A 26,475-nucleotide genomic window follows, 5' to 3' on the forward strand; every position below is an offset into this window, starting at 1 on the left:
ATGGAAAGGTAACAGACAGACTACACACCATATAGTGTCATTGGAAAGGTAACAGACAGACTACTACACACCAAATAGTGTCAATGGAAAGGTAACAGACAGACTACACACCATATAGTGTCATTGGAAAGGTAACAGACAGACTACTACACACCAAATAGTGTCAATGGAAAGGTAACAGACAGACTACTACACACCATATAGTGTCATTGGAAAGGTAACAGACAGACTACTGCATACCAAATAGTGTCACTGGAAAGGTAACAGACAGACCACACACCATATAGTGTCATTGGAAAGGTAACAGACAGACCACACACCATATAGTGTAATTGGAAAGGTAACAGACAGACTACTACACACCATATAGTATAATTGGAAAGGTAACAGACAGACCACACACCAAATAGTGTCATTGGAAAGGTAACAGACAGACCACACACCATATAGTGTCATTGGAAAGGTAACAGACAGACCACACACCATATAGTGTCATTGGAAAGGTAACAGACAGACCACACACCATATAGTGTCATTGGATAGGTAACAGACAGACTACACACCAAATAGTGTCATTGGAAAGGTAACAGATGGACCACACACCATATAGTGTCATTGGAAAGGTAACAGACAGACTGCACACCATATAGTGTCATTGGAAAGGTAACAGACAGACCACACACCATATAGTGTAATTGGAAAGGTAACAGACAGACTACTACACACCATATAGTGTCATTGGAAAGGTAACAGACAGACTACTACACACCATATAGTGTCATTGGAAAGGTAAATTAACAGACAGACCACACACCAAATAGTGTCATTGGAAAGGTAACAGACAGACTACTATACACTATATAGTGTCATTGGAAAGGTAACAGACAGACTACACACCAAATAGTGTCATTGGGAAGGTAACAGACACACCACACACCAAATAGTGTCATTGGAAAGGTAACAGACAGACCACACACCAAATAGTGTCATTGGAAAGGTAACAGACAGACTACTATACACTATATAGTGTCATTTGAAAGGTAACAGACAGACTACACACCCGATAGTGTCATTGTAAAGGTAACAGACAGACTACACACCCAATAGTGTCATCCGAAAGGTAACAGACAGACTACACACCAAATAGTGTCATTGGAAAGGTAACAGACAGACCACTACACACCATATAGTGTCATTGGAAAGGTAGCAGACAGACTTCTATACACCCCATATAGTGCCATTTGAAAGGTAACAGACAGACATACTACACACCAAATAGTGTCAATGGAAAGGTAACAGACAGACTACTACACACCAAATAGTGTCATTGGAAAGGTAACAGACATACTACACACCAAATAGTGTCATTGGAAAGGTAACAGACAGACTACTACACACCATATAGTGTCATTGGAAAGGTAACAGACAGACTACTGCATACCAAATAGTGTCATTGGAAAGGTAACAGACAGACTACTATACACCATATAGTGTCATTGGAAAGGTAACAGACAGACTACTCCACACCAAATAGTGTCAATGGAAAGGTAACAGACAGACTACTCCACACCCAATAGTGTCATTGGAAAGGTAACAGACAGACTACGCCAGACTACTCCACACCAAATAGTGTCATTGGAAAGGTAACAGACAGACTACTACATGCCATATAGTGTCATTGGAAATGTAACAGACAGACTATTACACACCAAATAGTGTCAATGGAAAGGTAACAGACAGACTACTCCACACCCAATAGTGTCAATGGAAAGGTAACAGACAGACTACTCCACACCCAATAGTGCCAATGGAAAGGTAACAGACAGACTACTACACACCAAATAGTGTCAATGGAAAGGTAACAGACAGACTACTGCATACCAAATAGTGTCATTGGAAAGGTAACAGACAGACTACTATACACCATATAGTGTCATTGGAAAGGTAACAGACAGACTACTCCACACCAAATAGTGTCAATGGAAAGGTAACAGACAGACTACTCCACACCCAATAGTGTCATTGGAAAGGTAACAGACAGACTACTACACACCAAATAGTGTCAATGGAAAGGTAACAGACAGACTACTGCACACCAAATAGTGTCAATGGAAAGGTAACAGACTACTCCACACCCAATAGTGTCAATGGAAAGGTAACAGACAGACTACTCCACACCCAATAGTGTCAATGGAAAGGTAACAGACAGACTACTACACACTAAATAGTGTCAATGGAAAGGTAACAGACAGACTACTACACACCATATAGTGTCATTGGAAAGGTAACAGACAGACTACTCCACACCAAATAGTGTCAATGGAAAGGTAACAGACAGACTACTCCACACCCAATAGTGTCAATGGAAAGGTAACAGACAGACCACACACCCAATAGTGTCATTGGAAAGGTAACAGACAGACTACTACACACCATATAGTTTCATTGGAAAGTTAACAGACAGACTACTCCACACCAAATAGTGTCAATGGAAAGGTAACAGACAGACTACTCCACACCCAATAGTGTCATTGGAAAGGTAACAGACAGACTACTACACACCATATAGTGTCATTGGAAAGGTAACAGACAGACTACTCCACACCAAATAGTGTCAATGGAAAGGTAACAGACAGACTACTCCACACCCAATAGTGTCATTGGAAAGGTAACAGACAGACTACTACACACCATATAGTTTCATTGGAAAGTTAACAGACAGACTACTCCACACCAAATAGTGTCAATGGAAAGGTAACAGACTACTCCACACCCAATAGTGTCAATGGAAAGGTAACAGACAGACTACTACACACTAAATAGTGTCAATGGAAAGGTAACAGACAGACTACTACACACCATATAGTGTCATTGGAAAGGTAACAGACAGACTACTCCACACCATATAGTGTCATTGGAAAGGTAACAGACAGACTACTCCACACCAAATAGTGTCAATGGAAAGGTAACAGACAGACTACTCCACACCCAATAGTGTCATTGGAAAGGTAACAGACAGACTACTACACACCATATAGTTTCATTGGAAAGTTAACAGACAGACTACTCCACACCAAATAGTGTCAATGGAAAGGTAACAGACAGACTACTCCACACCCAATAGTGTCATTGGAAAGGTAACAGACAGACTACTACACACCATATAGTGTCATTGGAAAGGTAACAGACAGACTACTCCACACCAAATAGTGTCAATGGAAAGGTAACAGACAGACTACTCCACACCCAATAGTGTCAATGGAAAGGTAACAGACAGACTACTCCACACCAAATAGTGTCAATGGAAAGGTAACAGACATACTACACACCAAATAGTGTCATTGGAAAGGTAACAGACAGACTACTACACACTATATAGTGTCATTGGAAAGGTAACAGACAGACTACTCCACACCAAATAGTGTCAATGGAAAGGTAACAGATAGACTACTCCACACCCAATAGTGTCATTGGAAAGGTAACAGACAGACTACTACACACCAAATAGTGTCAATGGAAAGGTAACAGACAGACTACTGCACACCAAATAGTGTCATTGGAAAGGTAACAGACAGACTACTACACACCAAATAGTGTCATTGGAAAGGTAACAGACAGACTACTACACACCAAATAGTGTCAATGGAAAGGTAACAGACAGACCACACACCATATAGTGTCATTGGAAAGGTAACAGACAGACTACTTCACACCAAATAGTGTCAATGGAAAGGTAACAGACAGACTACTACACACCAAATAGTGTCATTAGAAAGGTAACAGACAGACTACTCCACACCCAATAGTGTCATTGGAAAGGTAACAGACACACTACTACACACCAAATAGTGTCAATGGAAAGGTAACAGACAGACTACTACCCACCAAATAGTGTCAATGGAAAGGTAACAGACAGAGTACACACCCAATAGTGTCATTAGAAAGGTAACAGACAGACTACTCCACACCCAATAGTGTCATTGTAAAGGTAACAGACAGACTACACACCCAATAGTGTCACTGGAAAGGTAACAGACAGACTATTACACACCAAATAGTGTCAATGGAAAGGTAACAGACAGACTGTACACCCAATAGTGTCACTGGAAAGGTAACAGACAGACTATTACACACCAAATAGTGTCAATGGAAAGGTAACAGACAGACTACTACACACCAAATAGTGTCAATGGAAAGGTAACAGACAGACTACACACCCAATAGTGTCACTGGAAAGGTAACAGACAGACTATTACACACCAAATAGTGTCAATGGAAAGGTAACAGACAGACTACTACACACCAAATAGTGTCAATGGAATGGTAACAGACAGACTGTACACCCAATAGTGTCACTGGAAATGTAACAGACAGACTATTACACACCAAATAGTGTCAATGGAAAGGTAACAGACAGACTACTACACACCAAATAGTGTCAATGGAAAGGTAACAGACAGACTACACACCCAATAGTGTCACTGGAAAGGTAACAGACAGACTATTACACACCAAATAGTGTCAATGGAAAGGTAACAGACAGACTACTACACACCAAATAGTGTCAATGGAATGGTAACAGACAGACTACACACCCAATAGTGTCACTGGAAAGGTAACAGACAGACTACTACACACCCAATAGTGTCATTGGAAAGGTAACAGACAGAGTACACACCCAATAGTGTCACTGGAAAGGTAACAGACAGACTACTACACACCAAATAGTGTCAATGGAAATGTAACAGACAGACTATTACACACCAAATAGTGTCATTAGAAAGGTAACAGACAGACTACTCCACACCCAATAGTGTCAATGGAAAGGTAACAGACAGACCACACACCATATAGTGTCATTGGAAAGGTAACAGACAGACTACTACACACCAAATAGTGTCAATGGAAAGGTAACAGACAGACTACACACCAAATAGTGTCATTGGAAAGGTAACAGACAGACTATTACACACCAAATAGTGTCATTAGAAAGGTAACAGACAGATTACTCCGCACCCAATAGTGTCATTGTAAAGGTAACAGACAGACTACACACCATATAGTGTCATTAGAAAGGTAACAGACAGACTACTCCACACCCAATAGTGTCATTGGAAAGGTAACAGACAGACTACTACACACCAAAATGGAATGGTAACAGACAGACTACACACCCAATAGTGTCACTGGAAAGGTAACAGACAGACTACTACACACCAAATAGTGTCAATGGAAATGTAACAGACAGACTATTACACACCAAAGCCTTATAATCAAGATTGTATTGTGTTATAACATATTTGTGTTTGCTTGTTTTCTAGAGTTCCGTTACTAAGGATACTGTTAGTAAACACTAAAGTTCCTAGAAGTACTAAAACTATGGTTGCAAATGTCAGAAGTAAATATGAACAGGTATGTAGGATGTTTAAAATTGATATATATTTAGAAATTGTGAATTCTAGTTTTAAATGAGATTATTTCAAAGGACAAGTCCAGTTAGGTTTATTTCTGTCTTTTAATACACTTGTATTGAATACTATAGTGTTAATTCAATATGATTTAAGGGGATAAAATAACTCCCCAGTAACTTATTTAACTTTGAAATCTTAAAACAGGAAGGATTTTATCACAAGAGTTCATTATGCATTATGCCCACATGACGTATTCCTAACTTAATCCTGAATAATTAGTAACCAAGCTGAGAATCACTATCTTTCTTGGTAAATTATAATATTGAACTATTCAATGCCAGGGCAAATGATAAGGTTGATTTTCATCAAATGAAGTGGCTACCCTTGCATCAATTGTTTCTATCAGTTTCTAAATTATGCTCAAAATTGTTAAAAAGCTGATTGCATTTCTCAAAAAACAACTGTTTTGACCAGTTTATAACTTTAAATCAGGCATATCATTGGGGAAATGTGTAAATTGCATAATGGTAAATGCGTTTTTCATGACCTATGACCTTGGAAGACCTTTGTTCATGGCACAAAGTTACAAAGTGAATGTAATAATTTTTATTATAATAATAGTTATTTATTGCACCTCCAGAAACATATAATGTTTGGGAACGTGGTTGAAAAATTGTTTTAAAAACACGAACACTAGCGATAAAAAACAAGCTGATATTCATTTGTTCAAAGGTGAAATTAACAAATCTATATCTCTCTAGTTTTTGAAACATGATTGCACTCAATTTGGCTATCATAGGTTTGGTTGGTAGGACCATGCTTACTTTAAAATGGCAAACTCAATATGAAGTGAATGACCACTGTGCCACACTGACATACTATAATAGCCAACTGTACATTGGGCAGGTAGAAAATGTGGTTGGGCATGTCATTTTCAAAGTTACCCGCCATTTCGCAGGTGGGCGAAAAAATTCATTTCGATGCCTGGGATACAAGTCATTTTTTGGACAGGTAACTGTGAACTTTGGGATGCAATGTCTGTCCAGTAGGTCTGCATACACACCACAGGTACCTGGAGCTTTTGGATACAATGTCTATCCAGTAGGTCTGCATACACACCACAGGTACCTGGAGCTTTTGGATACAATGTCTATCCAGTAGGTCTGCATACACACCACAGGTAACTGTGAACTTTGAGATACATCTGTACATGTACAGTACATTTATGTCTACATTGTCTACATACACACTGTATCTCTCCAGGGAATGTATTGTGGTTCATGTTAGAGTGTGTCTTCTAGGAAGAATTGTCACATGACTGTCACATGACTATCATCTCCTTATTCAGATGTTCATTAATTACCATCATGATTATATTTTCATTGTCAGTTTCCAGAAATAATTGCTCCAGTACTTGATTCCATTGAAGCAATAGCAACCAGGTGCCAAAGTTTATTTTCCAAGATGGCCAAGGATCAGTCACATGAAATTATTCAAGAACTTGAAGTAAGTAATCACATGACCTCATCAAATTCAGTTACACCAAGAGGCAACAAAACAAAGTAATATCTGATCTTGAGATGCTTTATACTCAACACTATTCACATGACAAGTTGCCAACTTCTCACATTCCAAAAGTAATGTAGAACACAGGGCAAAAGTATATCTCAGAAAAATATGGTTACTGTTCATTAACCATGAACATTTGTGAGAAATTTGGAATGTATGAAATGAATACCCAGGGAGATCACTGGCAGGTGTCTGTAGCCTAGCTACCCAGGGAGATCACTGGCAGGTGTCTGTAGCCTAGCTACCCAGGGAGATCACTGGCAGGTGTCTGTAGTCTAGCTACCCAGGGAGATCACTGGCAGGTGTCTGTAGTCTAGCTACCGAGGGAGATCATTGGCAGGTGTCTGTAGTCTAGCTACCCAGGGAGATCACTGGCAGGTGTCTGTAGTCTAGCTACCCAGGGAGATCACTGGCAGGTGTCTGTAGTCTAGCCACCCAGGGAGATCACTGGCAGGTGTCTGTAGCCTAGCTACCCAGGGAGATCACTGGCAGGTGTCTGTAGCCTAGCTACCCAGGGAGATCACTGGCAGGTGTCTGTAGTCTAGCTACCCAGGGAGATCACTGGCAGGTGTCTGTAGTCTAGCTACCCAGGGAGATCACTGGCAGGTGTCTGTAGTCTAGCCACCCAGGGAGATCACTGGCAGGTGTCTGTAGTCTAGCTACCCAGGGAGATCACTGGCAGGTGTCTGTAGTCTAGCTACCATGGGAGATCACTGGCAGGTGTCTGTAGTCTAGCTACCCAGGGAGATCACTGGCAGGTGTCTGTAGTCTAGCTACCATGGGAGATCACTGGCAGGTGTCTGTAGCCTAGCTACCGAGGGAGATCATTGGCAGGTGTCTGTAGTCTAGCTACCGAGGGAGATCACTGGCAGGTGTCTGTAGTCTAGCTACCCAGGGAGATCACTGGCAGGTGTCTGTAGTCTAGCTACCATGGGAGATCACTGGCAGGTTTCTGTAGCCTAGCTACCGAGGGAGATCATTGGCAGGTGTCTGTAGTCTAGCCACCCAGGGAGATCACTGGCAGGTGTCTGTAGTCTAGCTACCGAGGGAGATCACTGGCAGGTGTCTGTAGTCTAGCTACCCAGGGAGATCACTGGCAGGTGTCTGTAGTCTAGTCACCCATGGAGATCACTGGCAGGTGTCTGTAGCCTAGCTACCCAAGGAGATCACTGGCAGGTGTCTGTAGTCTAGCTACCCAGGGAGATCACTGGCAGGTGTCTGTAGCCTAGCTACCGAGGGAGATCACTGGCAGGTGTCTGTAGTCTAGCTACCCAGGGAGATCACTGGCAGGTGTCTGTAGTCTAGCTACCCAGGGAGATCACTGGCAGGTGTCTGTAGCCTAGCTACCCAGGGAGATCACTTGGAGGTGTCTGTAGTCTAGCTACCCAGGGAGATCACTGGCAGGTGTCTGTAGCCTAGCTACCGAGGGAGATCACTGGCAGGTGTCTGTAGTCTAGTCACCCAGGGAGATCATTGGCAGGTGTCTGTAGTCTAGCTACCCAGGGAGATCACTGGCAGGTGTCTGTAGTCTAGCTACCCAGGGAGATCACTGGCAGGTGTCTGTAGTCTAGTCACCCAGGGAGATCACTGGCAGGTGTCTGTAGTCTAGCTACCCAGGGAGATCACTGGCAGGTGTCTGTAGCCTAGCTACCCAGGGAGATCACTGGCAGGTGTCTGTAGTCTAGTCACCCAGGGAGATCACTGGCAGGTGTCTGTAGTCTAGCCACCCAGGGAGATCACTGGCAGGTGTCTGTAGTCTAGCTACCCAGGGAGATCACTGGCAGGTGTCTGTAGTCTAGCTACCCAGGGAGATCACTGGCAGGTGTCTGTAGTCTAGCTACCCAGGGAGATCATTGGCAGGTGTCTGTAGTCTAGCTACCCAGGGAGATCACTGGCAGGTGTCTGTAGTCTAGCCACCCAGGGAGATCACTGGCAGGTGTCTGTAGCCTAGCTACCCAGGGAGATCACTGGCAGGTGTCTGTAGTCTAGTCACCCAGGGAGATCATTGGCAGGTGTCTGTAGTCTAGCCACCCAGGGAGATCACTGGCAGGTGTCTGTAGCCTAGCTACCCAGGGAGATCATTGGCAGGTGTCTGTAGTCTAGCCACCCAGGGAGATCACTGGCAGGTGTCTGTAGTCTAGCTACCCAGGGAGATCACTGGCAGGTGTCTGTAGTCTAGCCACCCAGGGAGATCACTGGCAGGTGTCTGTAGCCTAGCTACCCAGGGAGATCATTGGCAGGTGTCTGTAGTCTAGCTACCCAGGGAGATCACTGGCAGGTGTCTGTAGCCTAGCTACCCAGGGAGATCACTGGCAGGTGTCTGTAGTCTAGTCAGCCAGGGAGATCACTGGCTGATGTCTGTAGTCTAGCTACCCAGGGAGATCACTGGCAGGTGTCTGTAGTCTAGCTACCCAGGGAGATCACTGGCAGGTGTCTGTAGTCTAGTCACCCAGGGAGATCACTGGCAGGTGTCTGTAGTCTAGCTACCCAGGGAGATCACTGGCAGGTGTCTGTAGTCTAGCTACCCAGGGAGATCACTGGCAGGTGTCTGTAGTCTAGCTACCGAGGGAGATCACTGGCAGGTGTCTGTAGTCTAGCTACCCAGGGAGATCATTGGCAGGTGTCTGTAGTCTAGCTACCGAGGGAGATCATTGGCAGGTGTCTGTAGTCTAGCCACCCAGGGAGATCATTGGCAGGTGTCTGTAGTCTAGTCACCCAGGGAGATCACTGGCAGGTGTCTGTAGCCTAGCTACCCAGGGAGATCACTGGCAGGTGTCTGTAGCCTAGCTACCGAGGGAGATCACTGGCAGGTGTCTGTAGTCTAGCTACCCAGGGAGATCACTGGCAGGTGTCTGTAGTCTAGCTACCCAGGGAGATCACTGGCAGGTGTCTGTAGCCTAGCTACCGAGGGAGATCACTGGCAGGTGTCTGTAGTCTAGCTACCCAGGGAGATCACTGGCAGGTGTCTGTAGTCTAGCTACCCAGGGAGATCATTGGCAGGTGTCTGTAGCCTAGCTACCGAGGGAGATCACTGGCAGGTGTCTGTAGTCTAGCTACCATGGGAGATCATTGGCAGGTGTCTGTAGTCTAGCTACCTAGGGAGATCACTGGCAGGTGTCTGTAGTCTAGCTACCCAGGGAGATCACTGGCAGGTGTCTGTAGCCTAGCTACCCAGGGAGATCACTGGCAGGTGTCTGTAGCCTAGCTACCCAGGGAGATCACTGGCAGGTGTCTGTAGTCTAGCTACCCAGGGAGATCACTGGCAGGTGTCTGTAGTCTAGCCACCCAGGGAGATCACTGGCAGGTGTCTGTAGTCTAGCTACCGAGGGAGATCATTGGCAGGTGTCTGTAGTCTAGCCACCCAGGGAGATCACTGGCAGGTGTCTGTAGTCTAGTCACCCAGGGAGATTACTGGCAGGTGTCTGTAGTCTAGTCACCCAGGGAGATCACTGGCAGGTGTCTGTAGTCTAGCTACCGAGGGAGATCATTGGCAGGTGTCTGTAGTCTAGCTACCGAGGGAGATCACTGGCAGGTGTCTGTAGTCTAGTCACCCAGGGAGATCACTGGCAGGTGTCTGTAGTCTAGTCACCCAGGGAGATCACTGGCAGGTGTCTGTAGTCTAGCTACCGAGGGAGATCATTGGCAGGTGTCTGTAGTCTAGCTACCGAGGGAGATCACTGGCAGGTGTCTGTAGTCTAGTCACCCAGGGAGATCACTGGCAGGTGTCTGTAGTCTAGCTACTGAGGGAGATCACTGGCAGGTGTCTGTAGTCTAGTCACCCAGGGAGATCACTGGCAGGTGTCTGTAGTCTAGCTACCGAGGGAGATCATTGGCAGGTGTCTGTAGTCTAGCTACAGAGGGAGATCACTGGCAGGTGTCTGTAGTCTAGTCACCCAGGGAGATCACTGGCAGGTGTCTGTAGTCTAGCCACCCAGGGAGATCACTGGCAGGTGTCTGTAGTCTAGCCACCCAGGGAGATCACTGGCAGGTAGTTAGGACATGAATTTGTGTTTTGAAGTACATGTATCCATGGTAAAGACCTGGCAGGTAAGTTAGGTTAAGAGTTGTTGAACATATATACAGTATCCAATTAAGTGTAAACTGGATTGGGGTAATTGATCATAAACCCAAGAAAACGGCCCAAAATAAGTGAAATGAAAGGGAAGTAAAAATTGAGACTAGAGGTCTCAGTGGCAGTTAGTACAAGCTATAGTTAAGATCATTTGAAGATGGAACGGAACCACCTAAGTGATAGGGAAATGATGAAATGCATGACTGTTAATTGTGTTAGCTCCAGTGTTTCATAGCACAAGATAACACATCACAAATCTTACAAACATCTGAAATAGAAATCAGAAATGCTATAATAGTGACAAATGTATCAAGACTCCACAGAAACTGGCTACTCCCTTTCCTTGTCAAAGACATGTATACACCAGGTATTCAAAAATTGCTCATCAAGATGTCTCCCAGTTGAACCTACTTACAAAGGACACATCAATACATGTAAGACAGTTACAACCACATAGAAATAAAGGTGCATTTATCACTTACTGCCCTGCTAATTTGGAATTCAGACTTATGATCTGCAAGTGTTACAAAGGATAATTAATGTATTATACAGGGAAATGCACCAGGGACCTCCTCGTCATTGAGTCATGCTCCGGATCCTTCACTACAAGCTGTCAGTGGTTATATCTAAATAGAACAAATAGTATCCCTAATAAAGTATCCAAAGGTACATTGATGTAAATAGTGTCACACCAAGATGCAGACGGTTTACATATGACCTGTACTTATATACAAAACCTGTTACCCTGCACCTCCTGAAAGTTGTCTACAGTTGTCTATTTACAGTCTACAGTTGTCTATTTACAGTTGTCTATTTACAGTTGTCTATTGACATGTCTACAGTTGTCTATTTAGTCTACAGTTGTCTATTTACAGTTATCTATTTACAGTTGTCTACAGTTGTCTATTTACAGTTGTCTACAGTTGTCTATTTACAGTCTACAGTTGTCTATTTACAGTTATCTATTTACAGTTGTCCATTTACAGTTGTCTATTTACAGTTGTCTACAATTGTCTATTTACAGTTGTCTATTTACAGTCTACAGTTGTCTATTTACAGTTGTCTATTGACAGATGTCTACAGTTGTCTATTTACAGTTGTCTACAGTTGTCTATTTACAGTTATCTATTTACAGTTGTCTATTTACAGTTGTCTACAGTTGTCTATTTACAGTTATCTTTTTACAGTTGTCTATTTACAGTTATCTATTTACAGTTGTCTATTTACAGTTGTCTACAGCTGTCTATTTACAGTTATCTATTTACAGTTGTCTATTTACAGTTGTCTATTTACAGTTGTCTACAGTTATCTATTTACAGTTGTCTATTTACAAATGTCTACAGTTGTCTATTGACAGATGTCTACAGTTGTCTACAGTTGTCTATTTACAGTTATCTATTTACAGTTGTCTATTTACAGTTGTCTACAGTTGTCTATTTACAGTTGTCTACAGTTGTCTACTTACAGTTGTCTACAGTTGTCTATTTACAGTTGTCTACAGTTGTCTATTTACAGTTGTCTATTTACAGTTGTCTATTGACAGATGTCTACAGTTGTCTATTTACAGTTGTCTACAGTTGTCTACTTACAGTTATCTATTTATAGTTGTCTACAGTTGTCTACAGTTGTCTATTTACAGTTGTCTACAGTTGCCTACTTACAGTTATCTATTTACAGTTGTCTACAGTTGCCTATTTACAGTTGTCTACAGTTGTCTATTTACAGTTATCTATTTACAGTTATCTATTTACAGTTGTCTACAGTTGTCTATTTACAGTTGTCTACAGTTGTCTACTTACAGTTATCTATTTACAGTTCTCTACAGTTGCCTATTTACAGTTGTATACAGTTGTCTATTTACAGTTGTCTATTTACAGTTATCTATTTACAGTTGTCTATTTACAGTTGTCTACAGTTGTCTATTTACTGTTGTGTATTTAGTTGTCTACAGTTGTCTATTTACAGTTGTCTACAGTTGTCTATTTACAGTTGTCTACAGTTGGCTATTTACAGTTGTCTACAGTTGTCTACTTACAGTTATCTATTTACAGTTGTCAACAGTTGTCTACAGTTGTCTATTTACAGTTGTCTATTTACAGTTGTCTATTTACAGTTGTCTACAGTTGTCTATTTACTGTTGTGTATTTAGTAGTCTACAGTTGTCTATTTACAGTTGTCTACAGTTGTCTATTTACAGTTGTCTACAGTTGCCTATTTACAGTTGTGTATTTAGTTGTCTACAGTTGTCTATTTACAGTTGTCTATTGACAGATGTCTACAGTTGTCTATTTACAGTTGTCTACAGTTGTCTATTTACAGTTGTCTACAGTTGTCTATTTACAGATGTCTACAGTTGTCTATTTACAGTTATCTATTTACAGTTGTCTATTTATAGTTGTCTACAGTTGTCTATTTACAGTTGTTTATTTATAGTTGTCTACAGTTGTCTATTTACAGTTGTCTACAGTTGTCTATTACAGTTATCTATTTACAAATGTCTACAGTTATCTATTTACAGTTGTCTACAGTTGTCTATTTACAGTTGTCTACAGTTGTCTATTTACAGTTGTCTAGTTACAGTTGTCTATAGTTGTCTATTTACAGTTGTCTACAGTTGTCTATTTACAGTTGTTTACAGTTGTCTATTTACAAATGTCTACAGTTGTCTATTTACAGTTGTCTAGTTACAGTTGTCTATAGTTGTCTATTTACAGTTGTCTACAGTTGTCTATTTACAGTTGTCTACAGTTGTCTATTTAGAGTTGTCTATTTACAAATGTCTACAGTTGTCTATTTACAGTTGTCTACAGTTGTCTATTTACAATTTGTGACAATTCTACGTAGTTACAGTTATATAACTATTTATAATTGTTGACAGCTGTGTACTTATAACACTTGTTATTTACAGTTGTCTATCTATTTATAGTTCTTGACAGCTGTGTACTTATAACACTTGTTATTTACAGTTGTCTATCTACATGTATTTACATTGCAGGAATTAATTGACATAAACCAACATCATTTAGCAGTTCTGGGTGTATCCCATGATGCTTTGGAACAAGTCTGTAGGATCAGCTCAAAGTATAAACTACATTCTAAGTTGACTGGAGCTGGTGGTGGAGGATGTGCTGTCACATTACTCAGACAAGGTAAGAGATCAGCTGACAAGGTCAAAGGTCAGTCACATGAGTGTTCATTTATCTTGGTGTTAACCATCAGACCATGCCTTTTAAGTCAAAGTATGACTCAATTTCTTGTTATCTGCAAAATAGAATTCTACCACCTAGGTGTGTCATAAAAATAACATACATTGGATTGATTGGTCAACACCATAACTTCTACTCTAAGTGCTACACATACATTGGATTGATTGGTCAACACCATAACTTCCACTCCTAGTGCTACACATACATTGGATTGATTGGTCAACACCATAACTTCCACTCCAAGTGCTACACATACATTGGATTGATTGGTCAACACCATAACTTCCACTCCAAGTGCTACACATACATTGGATTGATTGGTCAACACCATAACTTCTACTCCAAGTGCTACACATACATTCAATTGATTGGTCAACACCATAACTTCTACTCCAAGTGCTACACATACATTCAATTGATTGGTCAACACCATAACTTCCACTCCAAGTGCTACACATACATTCAATTGATTGGTCAACACCATAACTTCCACTCCTAGTGCTACACATACATTCAATTGATTGGTCAACACCATAACTTCTACTCCTAGTGCTACACATACATTGGATTGATTGGTCAACACCATAACTTCCACTCCTAGTGCTACACATACATTGGATTGATTGGTCAACACCATAACTTCCACTCCAAGTGCTACACATACATTGGATTGATTGGTCAACACCATAACTTCCACTCCAAGTGCTACACATACATTGGATTGATTGGTCAACACCATAACTTCCACTCCAAGTGCTACACATACATTGGATTGATTGGTCAACACCATAACTTCCACTCCTAGTGCTACACATACATTGGATTGATTGGTCAACACCATAACTTCCACTCCAAGTGCTACACATACATTGGATTGATTGGTCAACACCATAACTTCCACTCCTAGTGCTACACATACATTCAATTGATTGGTCAACACCATAACTTCTACTCCAAGTGCTACACATACATTGAATTGATTGGTCAACACCATAACTTCCACTCCAAGTGCTACACATACATTCAATTGATTGGTCAACACCATAACTTCTACTCTAAGTGCTACACATACATTCAATTGATTGGTCAACACCATAACTTCCACTCCAAGTGCTACACATACATTGGATTGATTGGTCAACACCATAACTTCCACTCCTAGTGCTACACATACATTGGATTGATTGGTCAACACCATAACTTCCACTCCAAGTGCTACACATACATTCAATTGATTGGTCAACACCATAACTTCCACTCCAAGTGCTACACATACATTGAATTGATTGGTCAACACCATAACTTCCACTCCAAGTGCTACACATACATTCAATTGATTGGTCAACACCATAACTTCTACTCTAAGTGCTACACATACATTCAATTGATTGGTCAACACCATAACTTCCACTCCAAGTGCTACACATACATTGGATTGATTGGTCAACACCATAACTTCCACTCCTAGTGCTACACATACATTGGATTGATTGGTCAACACCATAACTTCCACTCCAAGTGCTACACATACATTCAATTGATTGGTCAACACCATAACTTCCACTCCAAGTGCTACACATACATTGGATTGATTGGTCAACACCATAACTTCTACTCTAAGTGCTACACATACATTGGATTGATTGGTCAACACCATAACTTCCACTCCTAGTGCTACACATACATTGGATTGATTGGTCAACACCATAACTTCCACTCCAAGTGCTACACATACATTCAATTGATTGGTCAACACCATAACTTCCACTCCAAGTGCTACACATACATTCAATTGATTGGTCAACACCATAACTTCCACTCCTAGTGCTACACATACATTCAATTGATTGGTCAACACCATAACTTCCACTCCTAGTGCTACACATACATTGGATTGATTGGTCAACACCATAACTTCCACTCCTAGTGCTACACATACATTGGATTGATTGGTCAACACCATAACTTCCACTCCAAGTGCTACACATACATTGGATTGATTGGTCAACACCATAACTTCCACTCCTAGTGCTACACATACATTACTATACATGTAGGTGAACATGAGAGTACATCAACCATGTTCCAGTCATGTTTTACCACACTTCCAGCCATGATGTCTTGTCACACTTCCAGCCGTTAGGTCTTATCACACTTCCAACTATGTCTTTCCTAGGACTTTACTGTTGTGTAGCTACATGTAGATAAAATTATTAGTGTGTGAGTTTGCCACGTACAAAACAAGTTTCTTGAAAGATAGAAGTAAAAATGGTATATATTTACTTAGATACCATTACTGTCACTATTCAGTCAACAAACACATCTAAGTGCATCGTCAATATTTTAACTGGACTAATGGTAGATTCACTGAATGAAATCGTCAATATTTTAACTGGACTAATGGTAGATTCACTGAATGAAATCGTCAATATTTTAACTGGACTAATGGTAGATTCACTGAATGAAATTGTGGAGTTGCCGGTTCTGTATATACGATGGTCACACAGTGGAATTACAGCAATTCCGAATTCTCCCTTTCATACACAGAAAGAGAGAATTTTCTACAAACTCAATAAACATAGTTATTAAATTATGTGTAGCCCATATCAAAATGCTATGCAGCAACATGTCAGAGCCTAAGTTTTGACTACCAAATTCTCACATTGATGACTGCATTGCCCAACAAACATTCCCTCATCTTTAATCAATAATCTAACTTGTGTATTAGCTACACACATAACATATCAAACTATACATAAAATGTATGCACAGATAAAATACAACAGCTTAAGATATTAATTTCAGAGGTATGAGTGAATTGGTTTACATGTTTGTTTTTTTCAATCTTGCCTAAAGTTACAGACTTACATTGTGCAGTTTAACTGTGTAATACAATTGCCTTTTGTTACAGACACACAAGAATCAACAATTAATGCAATCCAACAAGAATTACAAGTCCTTGGCTTTGAGTGCTTACCAACCACTATAGGAGGACGAGGTGTTACAAGACACACAGACATACATCAGGAAATGTGTGATAATCCAAATAGTAGTGGCATACCAACAACTTTTCAAAGAGTTCTTTAATACAGGAAGCAGGAGTCAAATGTTTTAAGCTGTTTAATTACAAAATTTATGACATGTAATTATCTCATTCATACTTTCCATTTCCAATAAAATCAACTCATTCCTGCTGCATACCTTTTGTAAGCCTGGATTTCTTTTACTACATAACGAACAGTAAATGTTTATGGACAACTTTGTAAATAGGTTATGAGGCAAAGTATTGAGATCAACTTTGATGATTTGTTAGATTTTAATACATTTGTCATTTATTGGATTTCTTATTCATCTTCATTTCTCATCACTCTCTTCTTGTTTATTTCCCCATTTTGCCATTTTCTATTTCGCCAATTAGAACATTTAGGGAAGTTATGGCTAGTAATGCACAATGATGGGTAACAGAAAGCTATGGAAGTTGATGGACAGAGTATATTGACAGTAGATAGATTTATTTTCAGTAAAGGGCCACGGCCCATCATACAAAGAAAGTAATATTTCACATAAAAGGATCGGTCAAAATGAACAGAAACTAATAAATTCATAAATACATAAATACATAAATGACGCTATGGAGAGATAAGAAAAACATTTGTAGATGCCAGGTATAACTATAATTGAACAAAATTCTCTCTTGTCTTAAAAGACTTAAATACATAAATTGATAAACGGTGTATAAGGTGAGGGTTTGTACTAGAAAGAAGGGAAATAAACATTTCCTTGGACGGAAAAATATGAAATTGTGGTGGAATATATCTAACTCTGTCAAGAGCATATAGTGGACATATCAAAAGAAAGTGATATTCATCTTCTACAATAGTTACATTTTGTTGAGTACAGAAAGGACAGTTACGATCGTCTAGAAACACATTTTCATGTCTTCCCGTTTCAATTCTAAGTTTGTGACTTGAGCATCGAAATCGAGCCAGAGCCTGTTTAAAGGCAAAAACTGAAATACATGTCAGATACTTTTCAGGTTCAAGTTCTGATTTGAATTCACTGTATGTATGAAATCTGGCTGAATCATTGATTGCGGTAGACCATTCCTGTAAACAGCAGTCTCTTAATCTTTGAGAAAATAATTTTTTTTAAACTTCTTGGTCACCAACCTGCTGCTCAAACCAAACAATACCAAATCCATATTTCATCAACAAACGCTTAACATGTGTAGCCCAAGTTTTTCTACCTGCTTGATCAAGTCTTTTCAGCATTAAATAACCCACTTTGGGATACCTATCACTTTCCATACCAATCAGTTTTACCCAATACTTGATACAGCGTTTCAAATATTTTATAGTATATTGACAGTAATGTCTAGTAACACAATGATGAGTGGAAGAAAGCTATGGCAATTTGTGGAAAGAGTAATCTCTTTCTATACATACAAACTGATCAAATGGGAGGGGGGGGGGGTGTGCATACCCCTCTTAGATCACCATTCACCAGGAAGTAGAAGTACTACTTCACCAATGACCAGTATCTCCAGATATTAATTCACATTAATATGAATTAAAAGTACTACTTCACCAATGACCAGTATCTCCAGATATCAATTCACATTAATATGAATTAAAAGTACTACTTCACCAATGACCAGTATCTCCAGATATCAATTCACATTAATATGAATGAAATTCACCAGTAAATCTTGTGTAAATTCACTAATATCAAACATACAATTTTTCATAGTTTGACTAGCCTTAGAGTGTTAGCATTATGTAGAGTGGATGGGTTTGGAATATAGCATAGACATGTACAAAAATATATATATTAATTTGATGTGCTAGACACACCGAAACGTCGCTATCAAGATTTCAACTTGGGATTGGAAGTAAGGATGACTTCAAACTTTTGCTATCTATCCACTTATATTGTATATATATATGTGTGTGTGTGTGTGTGTGTGTGTGTGTGTGTGTGTGTATTGTACCATTAATGGTACAATAGGTGGAGTGTTCACCCTTACCTAAATACTTGTATATAATATGTATTAATGGTACAATAGGTGGAGTATTCACCCTTACCTAAATACTTGTATATAATATGTATTAATGGTACAATAGGTGGAGTATTCACCCTTACCTAAATACTTGTATATAATATGTATTGATGGTACAATTGGTGGAGTGTTCACCCTTACCTATATACTTGTATATAATATGTATTAATGGTACAATTGGTGGAGTGTTCACCCTTACCTAGATACTAAAGAATGAACAAATATTAAGTTATTACATAATCAATGAATCCCATTGCTACATGATTTTATAATTTTATTGTAGTGTTCAATTTGTTAATGTTATTTTATCCTGAAAGTGTTCAAATGGAGTACATGTATGTAGACTAATCTTGACAGTAAACACTACATCAAATGAGTAAGTTATGGTATTCGAACAAAACATTTTCAATAAATGTTCCCTTGCAGTTAGTGCATCTTTAATTGTATTTCAGTGGTTTGTCTAAATACCCTGCTGTTCCATTTCTTCAACAGCATTCCTAAATTGCTGTATTTGATTTGAGGGAAAGTCATAAAACACTCTATTCTTGTCAACTTGACTACGGAGTTGAAGAAGAGAGGGAATGTGGATTGGGTGATGGGGATGACTCCACAGTGTAAGTGAGAATGACTTACTCTCTCCCAGTAACCATAGAAACTTGTCAAGAGAAGTTTTCATGAAAACTGCACAAACAGGAAAGGTGATTGGTTGATGCATATTTTTGACATATTTTAACATACTATATATCATATCCCAGGTGTATCCATCAGTTTGTTTATTTTTTGTCCAATTACAAGTCCAACCAACTGAAAGAGTAGCAGTTGGTAAATGTTGACAGCATGTATCAATAAAGAGGCTGGCATTTATTGGTTCATCCCCATTTGGTCCCTGTATAATATCAGCATTCAACCACAGAGGGCGCTGTTTCAAATCATCAGCTCGAGAGATAAGAATGAGTAATGTCAGCTCTAATGCTGCTAATTCCTTTACATCAAGCTTGATACCATGCCTGCTCTGCAACACCATGTCAACCCATTTATGCAAAGTGATGTCACTATCATTATCTGGTGGATGTGCCATTATAGGAACACCAGATGTGTTCAGTAAGATATCAGCTTCCAACATGGTACAGTTTGCTGAAATAAAACAACACAATATTGACTTGCATACTATGTAAAGACAAAAACATAAGCATAAATCTATGTTATATGAAGAGCAATGTAAATGAATTATTACTCATTATTTGTGTCTGTGCAAGTTACTGCAAACATTCCTTTTGACTTTGAAGGCTTAGAGGTCAATTTCAAAGATCAAGGTCTCAATATTAGAAAACTTTGAAGGCTTAGAGGTCAATTTCAAAGATCAAGGTCTTAATATTAGAAAACTTTGAAGGCTGAGGTCAATTTCAAAGATCAAGGTCTTAATATTAGAAAACTTTGAAGGCTTAGAGGTCAATTTCAAAGATCAAGGTCTTAATATTAGAAAACTTTGAAGGCTTAGAGGTCAATTTCAAAGATCAAGGTCTTAATATTAGAAAACTTTGAAGGCTTAGAGGTCAATTTCAAAGATCAAGGTCTTAATATTAGAAAACTTTGAAGGCTTAGAGGTCAATTTCAAAGATCAAGGTCTTAATATTAGAAAACTTTGAAGGCTGAGGTCAATTTCAAAGATCAAGGTCTTAATATTAGAAAACTTTGAAGGCTTAGAGGTCAATTTCAAAGATCAAGGTCTCAATATTAGAAAACTTTGAAGGCTTAGAGGTCAATTTCAAAGATCAAGGTCTTAATATTAGAAAACTTTGAAGGCTTAGAGGTCAATTTCAAAGATCAAGGTCTTAATATTAGAAAACTTTGAAGGCTGAGGTCAATTTCAAAGATCAAGGTCTTAATATTAGAAAACTTTGAAGGCTTAGAGGTCAATTTCAAAGATCAAGGTCTTAATATTAGAAAACTTTGAAGGCTTAGAGGTCAATTTCAAAGATCAAGGTCTTAATATTAGAAAACTTTGAAGGCTTAGAGGTCAATTTCAAAGATCAAGGTCTTAATATTAGAAAACTTTGAAGGCTTAGAGGTCAATTTCAAAGATCAAGGTCTTAATATTAGAAAACTTTGAAGGCTTAGAGGTCAATTTCAAAGATCAAGGTCTTAATATTAGAAAACTTTGAAGGCTGAGGTCAATTTCAAAGATCAAGGTCTTAATATTAGAAAACTTTGAAGGCTTAGAGGTCAATTTCAAAGATCAAGGTCTTAATATTAGAAAACTTTGAAGGCTTAGAGGTCAATTTCAAAGATCAAGGTCTTAATATTAGAAAACTTTGAAGGCTTAGAGGTCAATTTCAAAGATCAAGGTCTTAATATTAGAAAACTTTATTGCTGATAAAACATGATTGAAGTCTCTCTGTATTCTGCTTTTTGAGTTATGATCCAAAATGTGAATTTTTTCTTGACAAATTTGGCCATAAAGTAAGTCATACAAGGTCTCAAAATAAATCAACATGCATATAACACTTGTGTCTGTCAGCTAAGATTTGGTTAATTGAAATTAAGTTGTGAGGTATGGCTGTCCAAGGACATGATGGTCACATAGATAACAATGGACCATTCTGTATCTGTATCTGTATAGTTACGGTGTAGGTCCTGGGTAAGGAATAACACACCGGGGGAGAGTATTTATAGTCAGAATGGTTTTTGACAGTGACTGCCATTTTAAAGGCGTCACAAGATTTAGCGCACACAGTACTATTGTCCAGATGGTTCCAGTCTACTAGTGTTTTTACAAAGAATGACTGTTTGTATTGAGCAGTTTTACAATTGTCAATTTCAAAGCACTTTGAGTTGTTAGTAACTCTTTGTTCAACAATGTTAGCTGAGATACAGTCGGCAAATTTCCTAGCTTTTATAGATCTTTTGGGTCTTATGGGTTTAAGATAGTCCGCTGGTTGAATTGCTGGTACTAGGCCCTCAACCACCCTGTATAGAAAAATTAGCCTGTTTGCTGTGCGTCTATCCTGGAGTGATGTAAGTTCGAGGCTTTTTACCATTTTGTTTAATAGCACTAGAGAACAATAGCACTAGAGAACAATAGGAGCTAATTGTTGGCAGCACATATTAATTTGTACAATTATTTTGAAATAGATACAGTATCATGGTTATTATAGTTCATTTTCGAGAAGCTTTCCAAAGATTAGTGAGCCTGATCACAAGTTTTCATGTTGAGATAGACACCATAAAGATAACACACACATCACTTACACAGTGTGGACTCTTTATTTTTATTTAGTTAATGCTATAAACAGTAATAACATGACAGAAACAGTTCAGTTGGCTACTGACCATGGATTTTGTTTGAACTTCAAGAAATTATACCTCATGTATGTTGTAATTGTAGTATGCTGTTACTGTTTATATTATTGACTAAATAAGGAGTTGACACTGTGTAAAGCTTAGATACACACTTGAGAAATCAGCTGAGCAAAATTTCACTCGTGGTAATTTCCTTGCACTGATTCCTTCCGTGTGCGGGCAAATTTTAATGAGAATTTGGTCATTTAGTTGTGCTAAAAATCCAAATACCAATCCTCATCCATATGGCCACTTTACTTTTGCCTAAGAGTAAGACTATGTTTCGATATTTATGAATCATTCTTACTTTGCAATGCCTTGACTAGTCGATCTTCACTGTTAACAGCATGAGCCCATGTTACATTTAGTCCATCTGTTATTTCAGAGATATTGCATATACTGTCCATCTTCCCTTCCTCTGTAGATAAAGTCCCCACTTTAAAAAGATCCCGTTGTTCGTTGTTGATGGTTTCCGCTTGTGCATGTAATAGCATATGGGTAGTGAGTGGTTATACTACTGTACCGAGGTATACTGTGTACATACATATATACATACATACATTTTATAAGCCGACCAATTCAATGACTGGACTTTTCAGACTACAGTTTAGTACTTCACAGATTGATATGCCTATATTCAGCCCTGGAAGTTGCCAGTAAATAGTTCACTGCTGATGAATTTCTGTACATATCAGCATTCATAAGACGTCATGTTTTCGACCGCTGTGCAGACAGTGTTTTCGATAGAGGCAGTACGCGCGTTGTCGAGTTTGCAGACATGAGAGTTGCCAGTAACGCATGTGACTGGTAAACAACGCCTGTGTCTGGTTTAATACATATTCGGGTTTACGCCTGCGCATTTTGCACACGTTACAATTTGTTTGTGTATATAGTTATTCACATCATGCACATGTGTCACTTGTACTTCACGTGCAGTGCTAGTGCTCCTTCAAGTCACAGAATTGTCTGTGTTCCAGTCTAGATGTATACATCGCGAGAGCGTAGTGCAAGTGCGAACCAGAGGTGCGAACTTTCACGGTAAGTTGACCCCTGTTCTTTCATCGACAAAAATGTACATGTGTCACTATTATTAGAAAAACTATGCGTGTGTCTGGATCACAACAACTTGTAATTGTGTGCTAATAAGTATACACTATTCCATGATGGCAATATTCTACTCTATTTCGACCGTAATACAAAACAATCAATATTGGCAGCTGAATATTCCGGAGCAATCGCCGGCAACGATAACTTTGAATATTGTATATACCCAAATAACGTCATTATTTTGTATGATCATCATAGATAGCATTCTTGAATAGAATCTTAGCTCACGTCACAAGGGACTGATTCTCCATTGTCAGAAACGTTTCCCGTAATATCAAGCAGGACATGCAGTTTAGAAAGTAGTGTGTTTGTCGCTAGTATAGACCCACCCCTATGCATTGTCTCACTCTGAGTTGTAACACATAAACACAGATAAAGATAAGATAACGAGGTGTAACATTTATTATGCGTACATGATTATGAATGCATCTTTATGCTCAAAATACAATGTACAAAGCAATTGACACAAGTACAATTAACATTCTGTGGGTTTAAAATGGGCCATATAATGAGTTTTGAATAAACACAGCTGTTGGAATGAACGATGTTTTGAAGAGAACCATGCAAGATTGTGTATACATAGACAGTTTTCTGAGCTTTCCTAGTGACTAGCATGAAGTTTAACAACAGACATTGATACTGGTAGTAGTACTGTATTCTCAGCTGTGTCTACAGTCAGTCAATCTTTACATGCATGGTAAAGCATACAAAAATAACATGCAGAAATAAAATGATTAAAATATATTCTTTTAACCAACTGATGGAGCACTGTTTACATCGACTAGAAAGTTTCCAAGAGGAAGTCTATCATCTGAGGTCAAAATATGCAGAAACTGAATGAAAATTTGAATTATCTCATGAAAAAGAAGAAGAATAAGTGCCTTTCTTTAATTTGTATAATGAGAATAAAGCATGAAATGATGAAATTCATCTTCTACCGCATAATTTGACAAAATTTAAAGATTCTTTCATCATGTACAGGAATCTTAGGAGTACACCATCTCCCCAACTCAATATAAATATTATAATCCAAAATTCTAAATTTAGTCACTAGTCTTCTACCAACTGGATTTTTAATTTGCAGAAGATGTTTCTCAAAACCAAAAGCTGTTTTAAATAATCTAAATGTTCTCATTTTGTTTTTATTAGTACTTTTTTCTTCTAATGTCATTATGTAATTCCCTGTACCATGATTACAAAATTCTAGACATAAGTCATAAAATTATGATGAACCTTCCTAGTATAATTAAACCTGCAAAGATTTGACCACACACTGTTCTCATTATATTTAACAAGTAAGTTTCTAATAATAAAATATAAATACCCCATGTTGAATAACACATAGAACAAATGTAGGCTGCTCACAATAAATTGTCCATCGACAATTAATCTATACCAATACTTTAACAGAAGTTTAATTACAGTGAAATTAGTGGGGAAATGACCTAATTCTCCAACAATACCACATCTTGATATCTTATAAGAAACCCAAAGTAGAAATCTATAAAAAGAAAAAAAAACATCAACAAGAATCTGAAAATTTCTCAATTTCATAACCCCAAACTTCACATCTGTAAGTCACAATAGCAACAATTAAATAATCAAAGAGATCTAAAGCCACATCAATAGAAATACTCTAGTTAGAAGAAATAGTTATACATGAACTTAAGAGAGCTCTCGTGGATTTAAACTTCAAGTTATTGAGGTTTTGTTTAAATTTACTGTTAGAAGAAATAATGATACCAAGAAAACAGTATTCTCTTAGGCTTACATTGTCGAGAGTAAAATTATAAAAAATAAAATTTGGATTTCCTGTATTTACATATGACCTTGATTTCTTAATGTTGATTATTATTTTCTACTTTGTACAAAATAATGTAATTTAAATAAACAACTTTGCAACTCAACTTTAATTTCTAGTGGTAGAGACTCATCAGCATATAAAAGACAATTCAGAGACACACTTGTAAGTTTCACAGGGCTATCCTTGTTTTTGACCTTCCTTTACCAATCTTAGACTAAAGTACTAAAATTTATTACAAAAATGTTCGCAATTTTCGTTTTAAACATGTACAAATGTAACTACATTTTTGCATGAGGCCAGACACCAGAGTTATACCTAGCCTTACAAACTATGCTCTATTCCAAATTCATTCATGCTACAACAACACTGTCACTGTTTCTCACCTACTTCTATCCATCTTAGTCTAAACTATTAAAATTTATTAGAAAAATGTCCGCCATTTTGATTTTTAGCATGTAACTAGGAGACCAGACACCAGAGTTACCTAGACTTACGAACTATGCTCTATTCCAAATTGATTCATGCTACAATAACACTGTCACTGTTTTTCACCTATTTCTATCCATCTTAGACTAAACTACTAAAATTTGTTAGAAAAATGTCAGCCATTTTGATTTTTAGCATGTAACTAGGAGACCAGACACCAGAGTTACCTAGCCTTACAAACTATACTCTTTTCCAAATTCATTCATGCTACAATAACACTGTCACTGTTTTTCACCTATTTCTATCCATCTTAGACTAAACTACTAAAATTTATTAGAAAAATGTCCGCCATTTTGATTTTTAGCATGTAACTGGGAGACCAGACACCAGAGTTACCTATCCTTACAAACTATACTCTTTTCCAAATTCATTCATGCTACAATAACACTGTCACTGTTTTTCACCTATTTCTATCCATCTTA

The 26,475-nt window shown here is 38.7% G+C and overlaps 2 protein-coding genes across 2 annotated transcripts in view; one reads left to right on the plus strand and one right to left on the minus strand.

Moving 5' to 3' along the window:
- LOC144452278 (mevalonate kinase-like) overlaps positions 1 to 17,448 on the plus strand; it is a 52,114-nt gene extending 34,666 nt beyond the window's left edge. The window contains exons 7-10 of the mRNA XM_078143345.1: positions 5,322 to 5,412; positions 6,801 to 6,917; positions 14,048 to 14,201; positions 17,170 to 17,448. Of these exons, the coding sequence (XP_077999471.1) occupies positions 5,322 to 5,412; positions 6,801 to 6,917; positions 14,048 to 14,201; positions 17,170 to 17,345 (538 nt within the window). The 3' untranslated portion in view covers positions 17,346 to 17,448. The remainder of the gene's footprint in view (positions 1 to 5,321; positions 5,413 to 6,800; positions 6,918 to 14,047; positions 14,202 to 17,169) is intronic.
- A 2,329-nt stretch (positions 17,449 to 19,777) lies between these two features.
- LOC144452093 (protein FAM151B-like) lies at positions 19,778 to 23,150 on the minus strand. Its single transcript, XM_078143105.1, has 2 exons — positions 22,964 to 23,150; positions 19,778 to 20,451 (listed from the first exon to the last, which is right to left on the minus strand). The coding sequence occupies exons 1-2, from the start codon at positions 23,148 to 23,150 to the stop codon at positions 19,778 to 19,780; spliced, it is 861 nt and encodes a 286-aa protein (XP_077999231.1).
- Positions 23,151 to 26,475: the final 3,325 nt, after the last annotated feature.

The sequence above is a fragment of the Glandiceps talaboti genome, chromosome 22 (genome assembly GCF_964340395.1).
Source record: "Glandiceps talaboti chromosome 22, keGlaTala1.1, whole genome shotgun sequence".
NCBI lineage: Eukaryota > Metazoa > Hemichordata > Enteropneusta > Spengelidae > Glandiceps > Glandiceps talaboti.

What these genes read in the sequence shown, in the direction of transcription:
- LOC144452093 (XM_078143105.1), bottom strand. Translation starts at nt 23,150, where the DNA reads ATGCTATTACATGCACAAGCGGAAACCATCAACAACGAACAACGGGAT. An exon ending in ACTAGTCAAGGCATTGCAAA is followed by an intron (nt 20,452 to 22,963) that starts GTAAGAATGATT and finishes GTTTTATTTCAG; the next exon opens with CAAACTGTACCATGTTGGAA.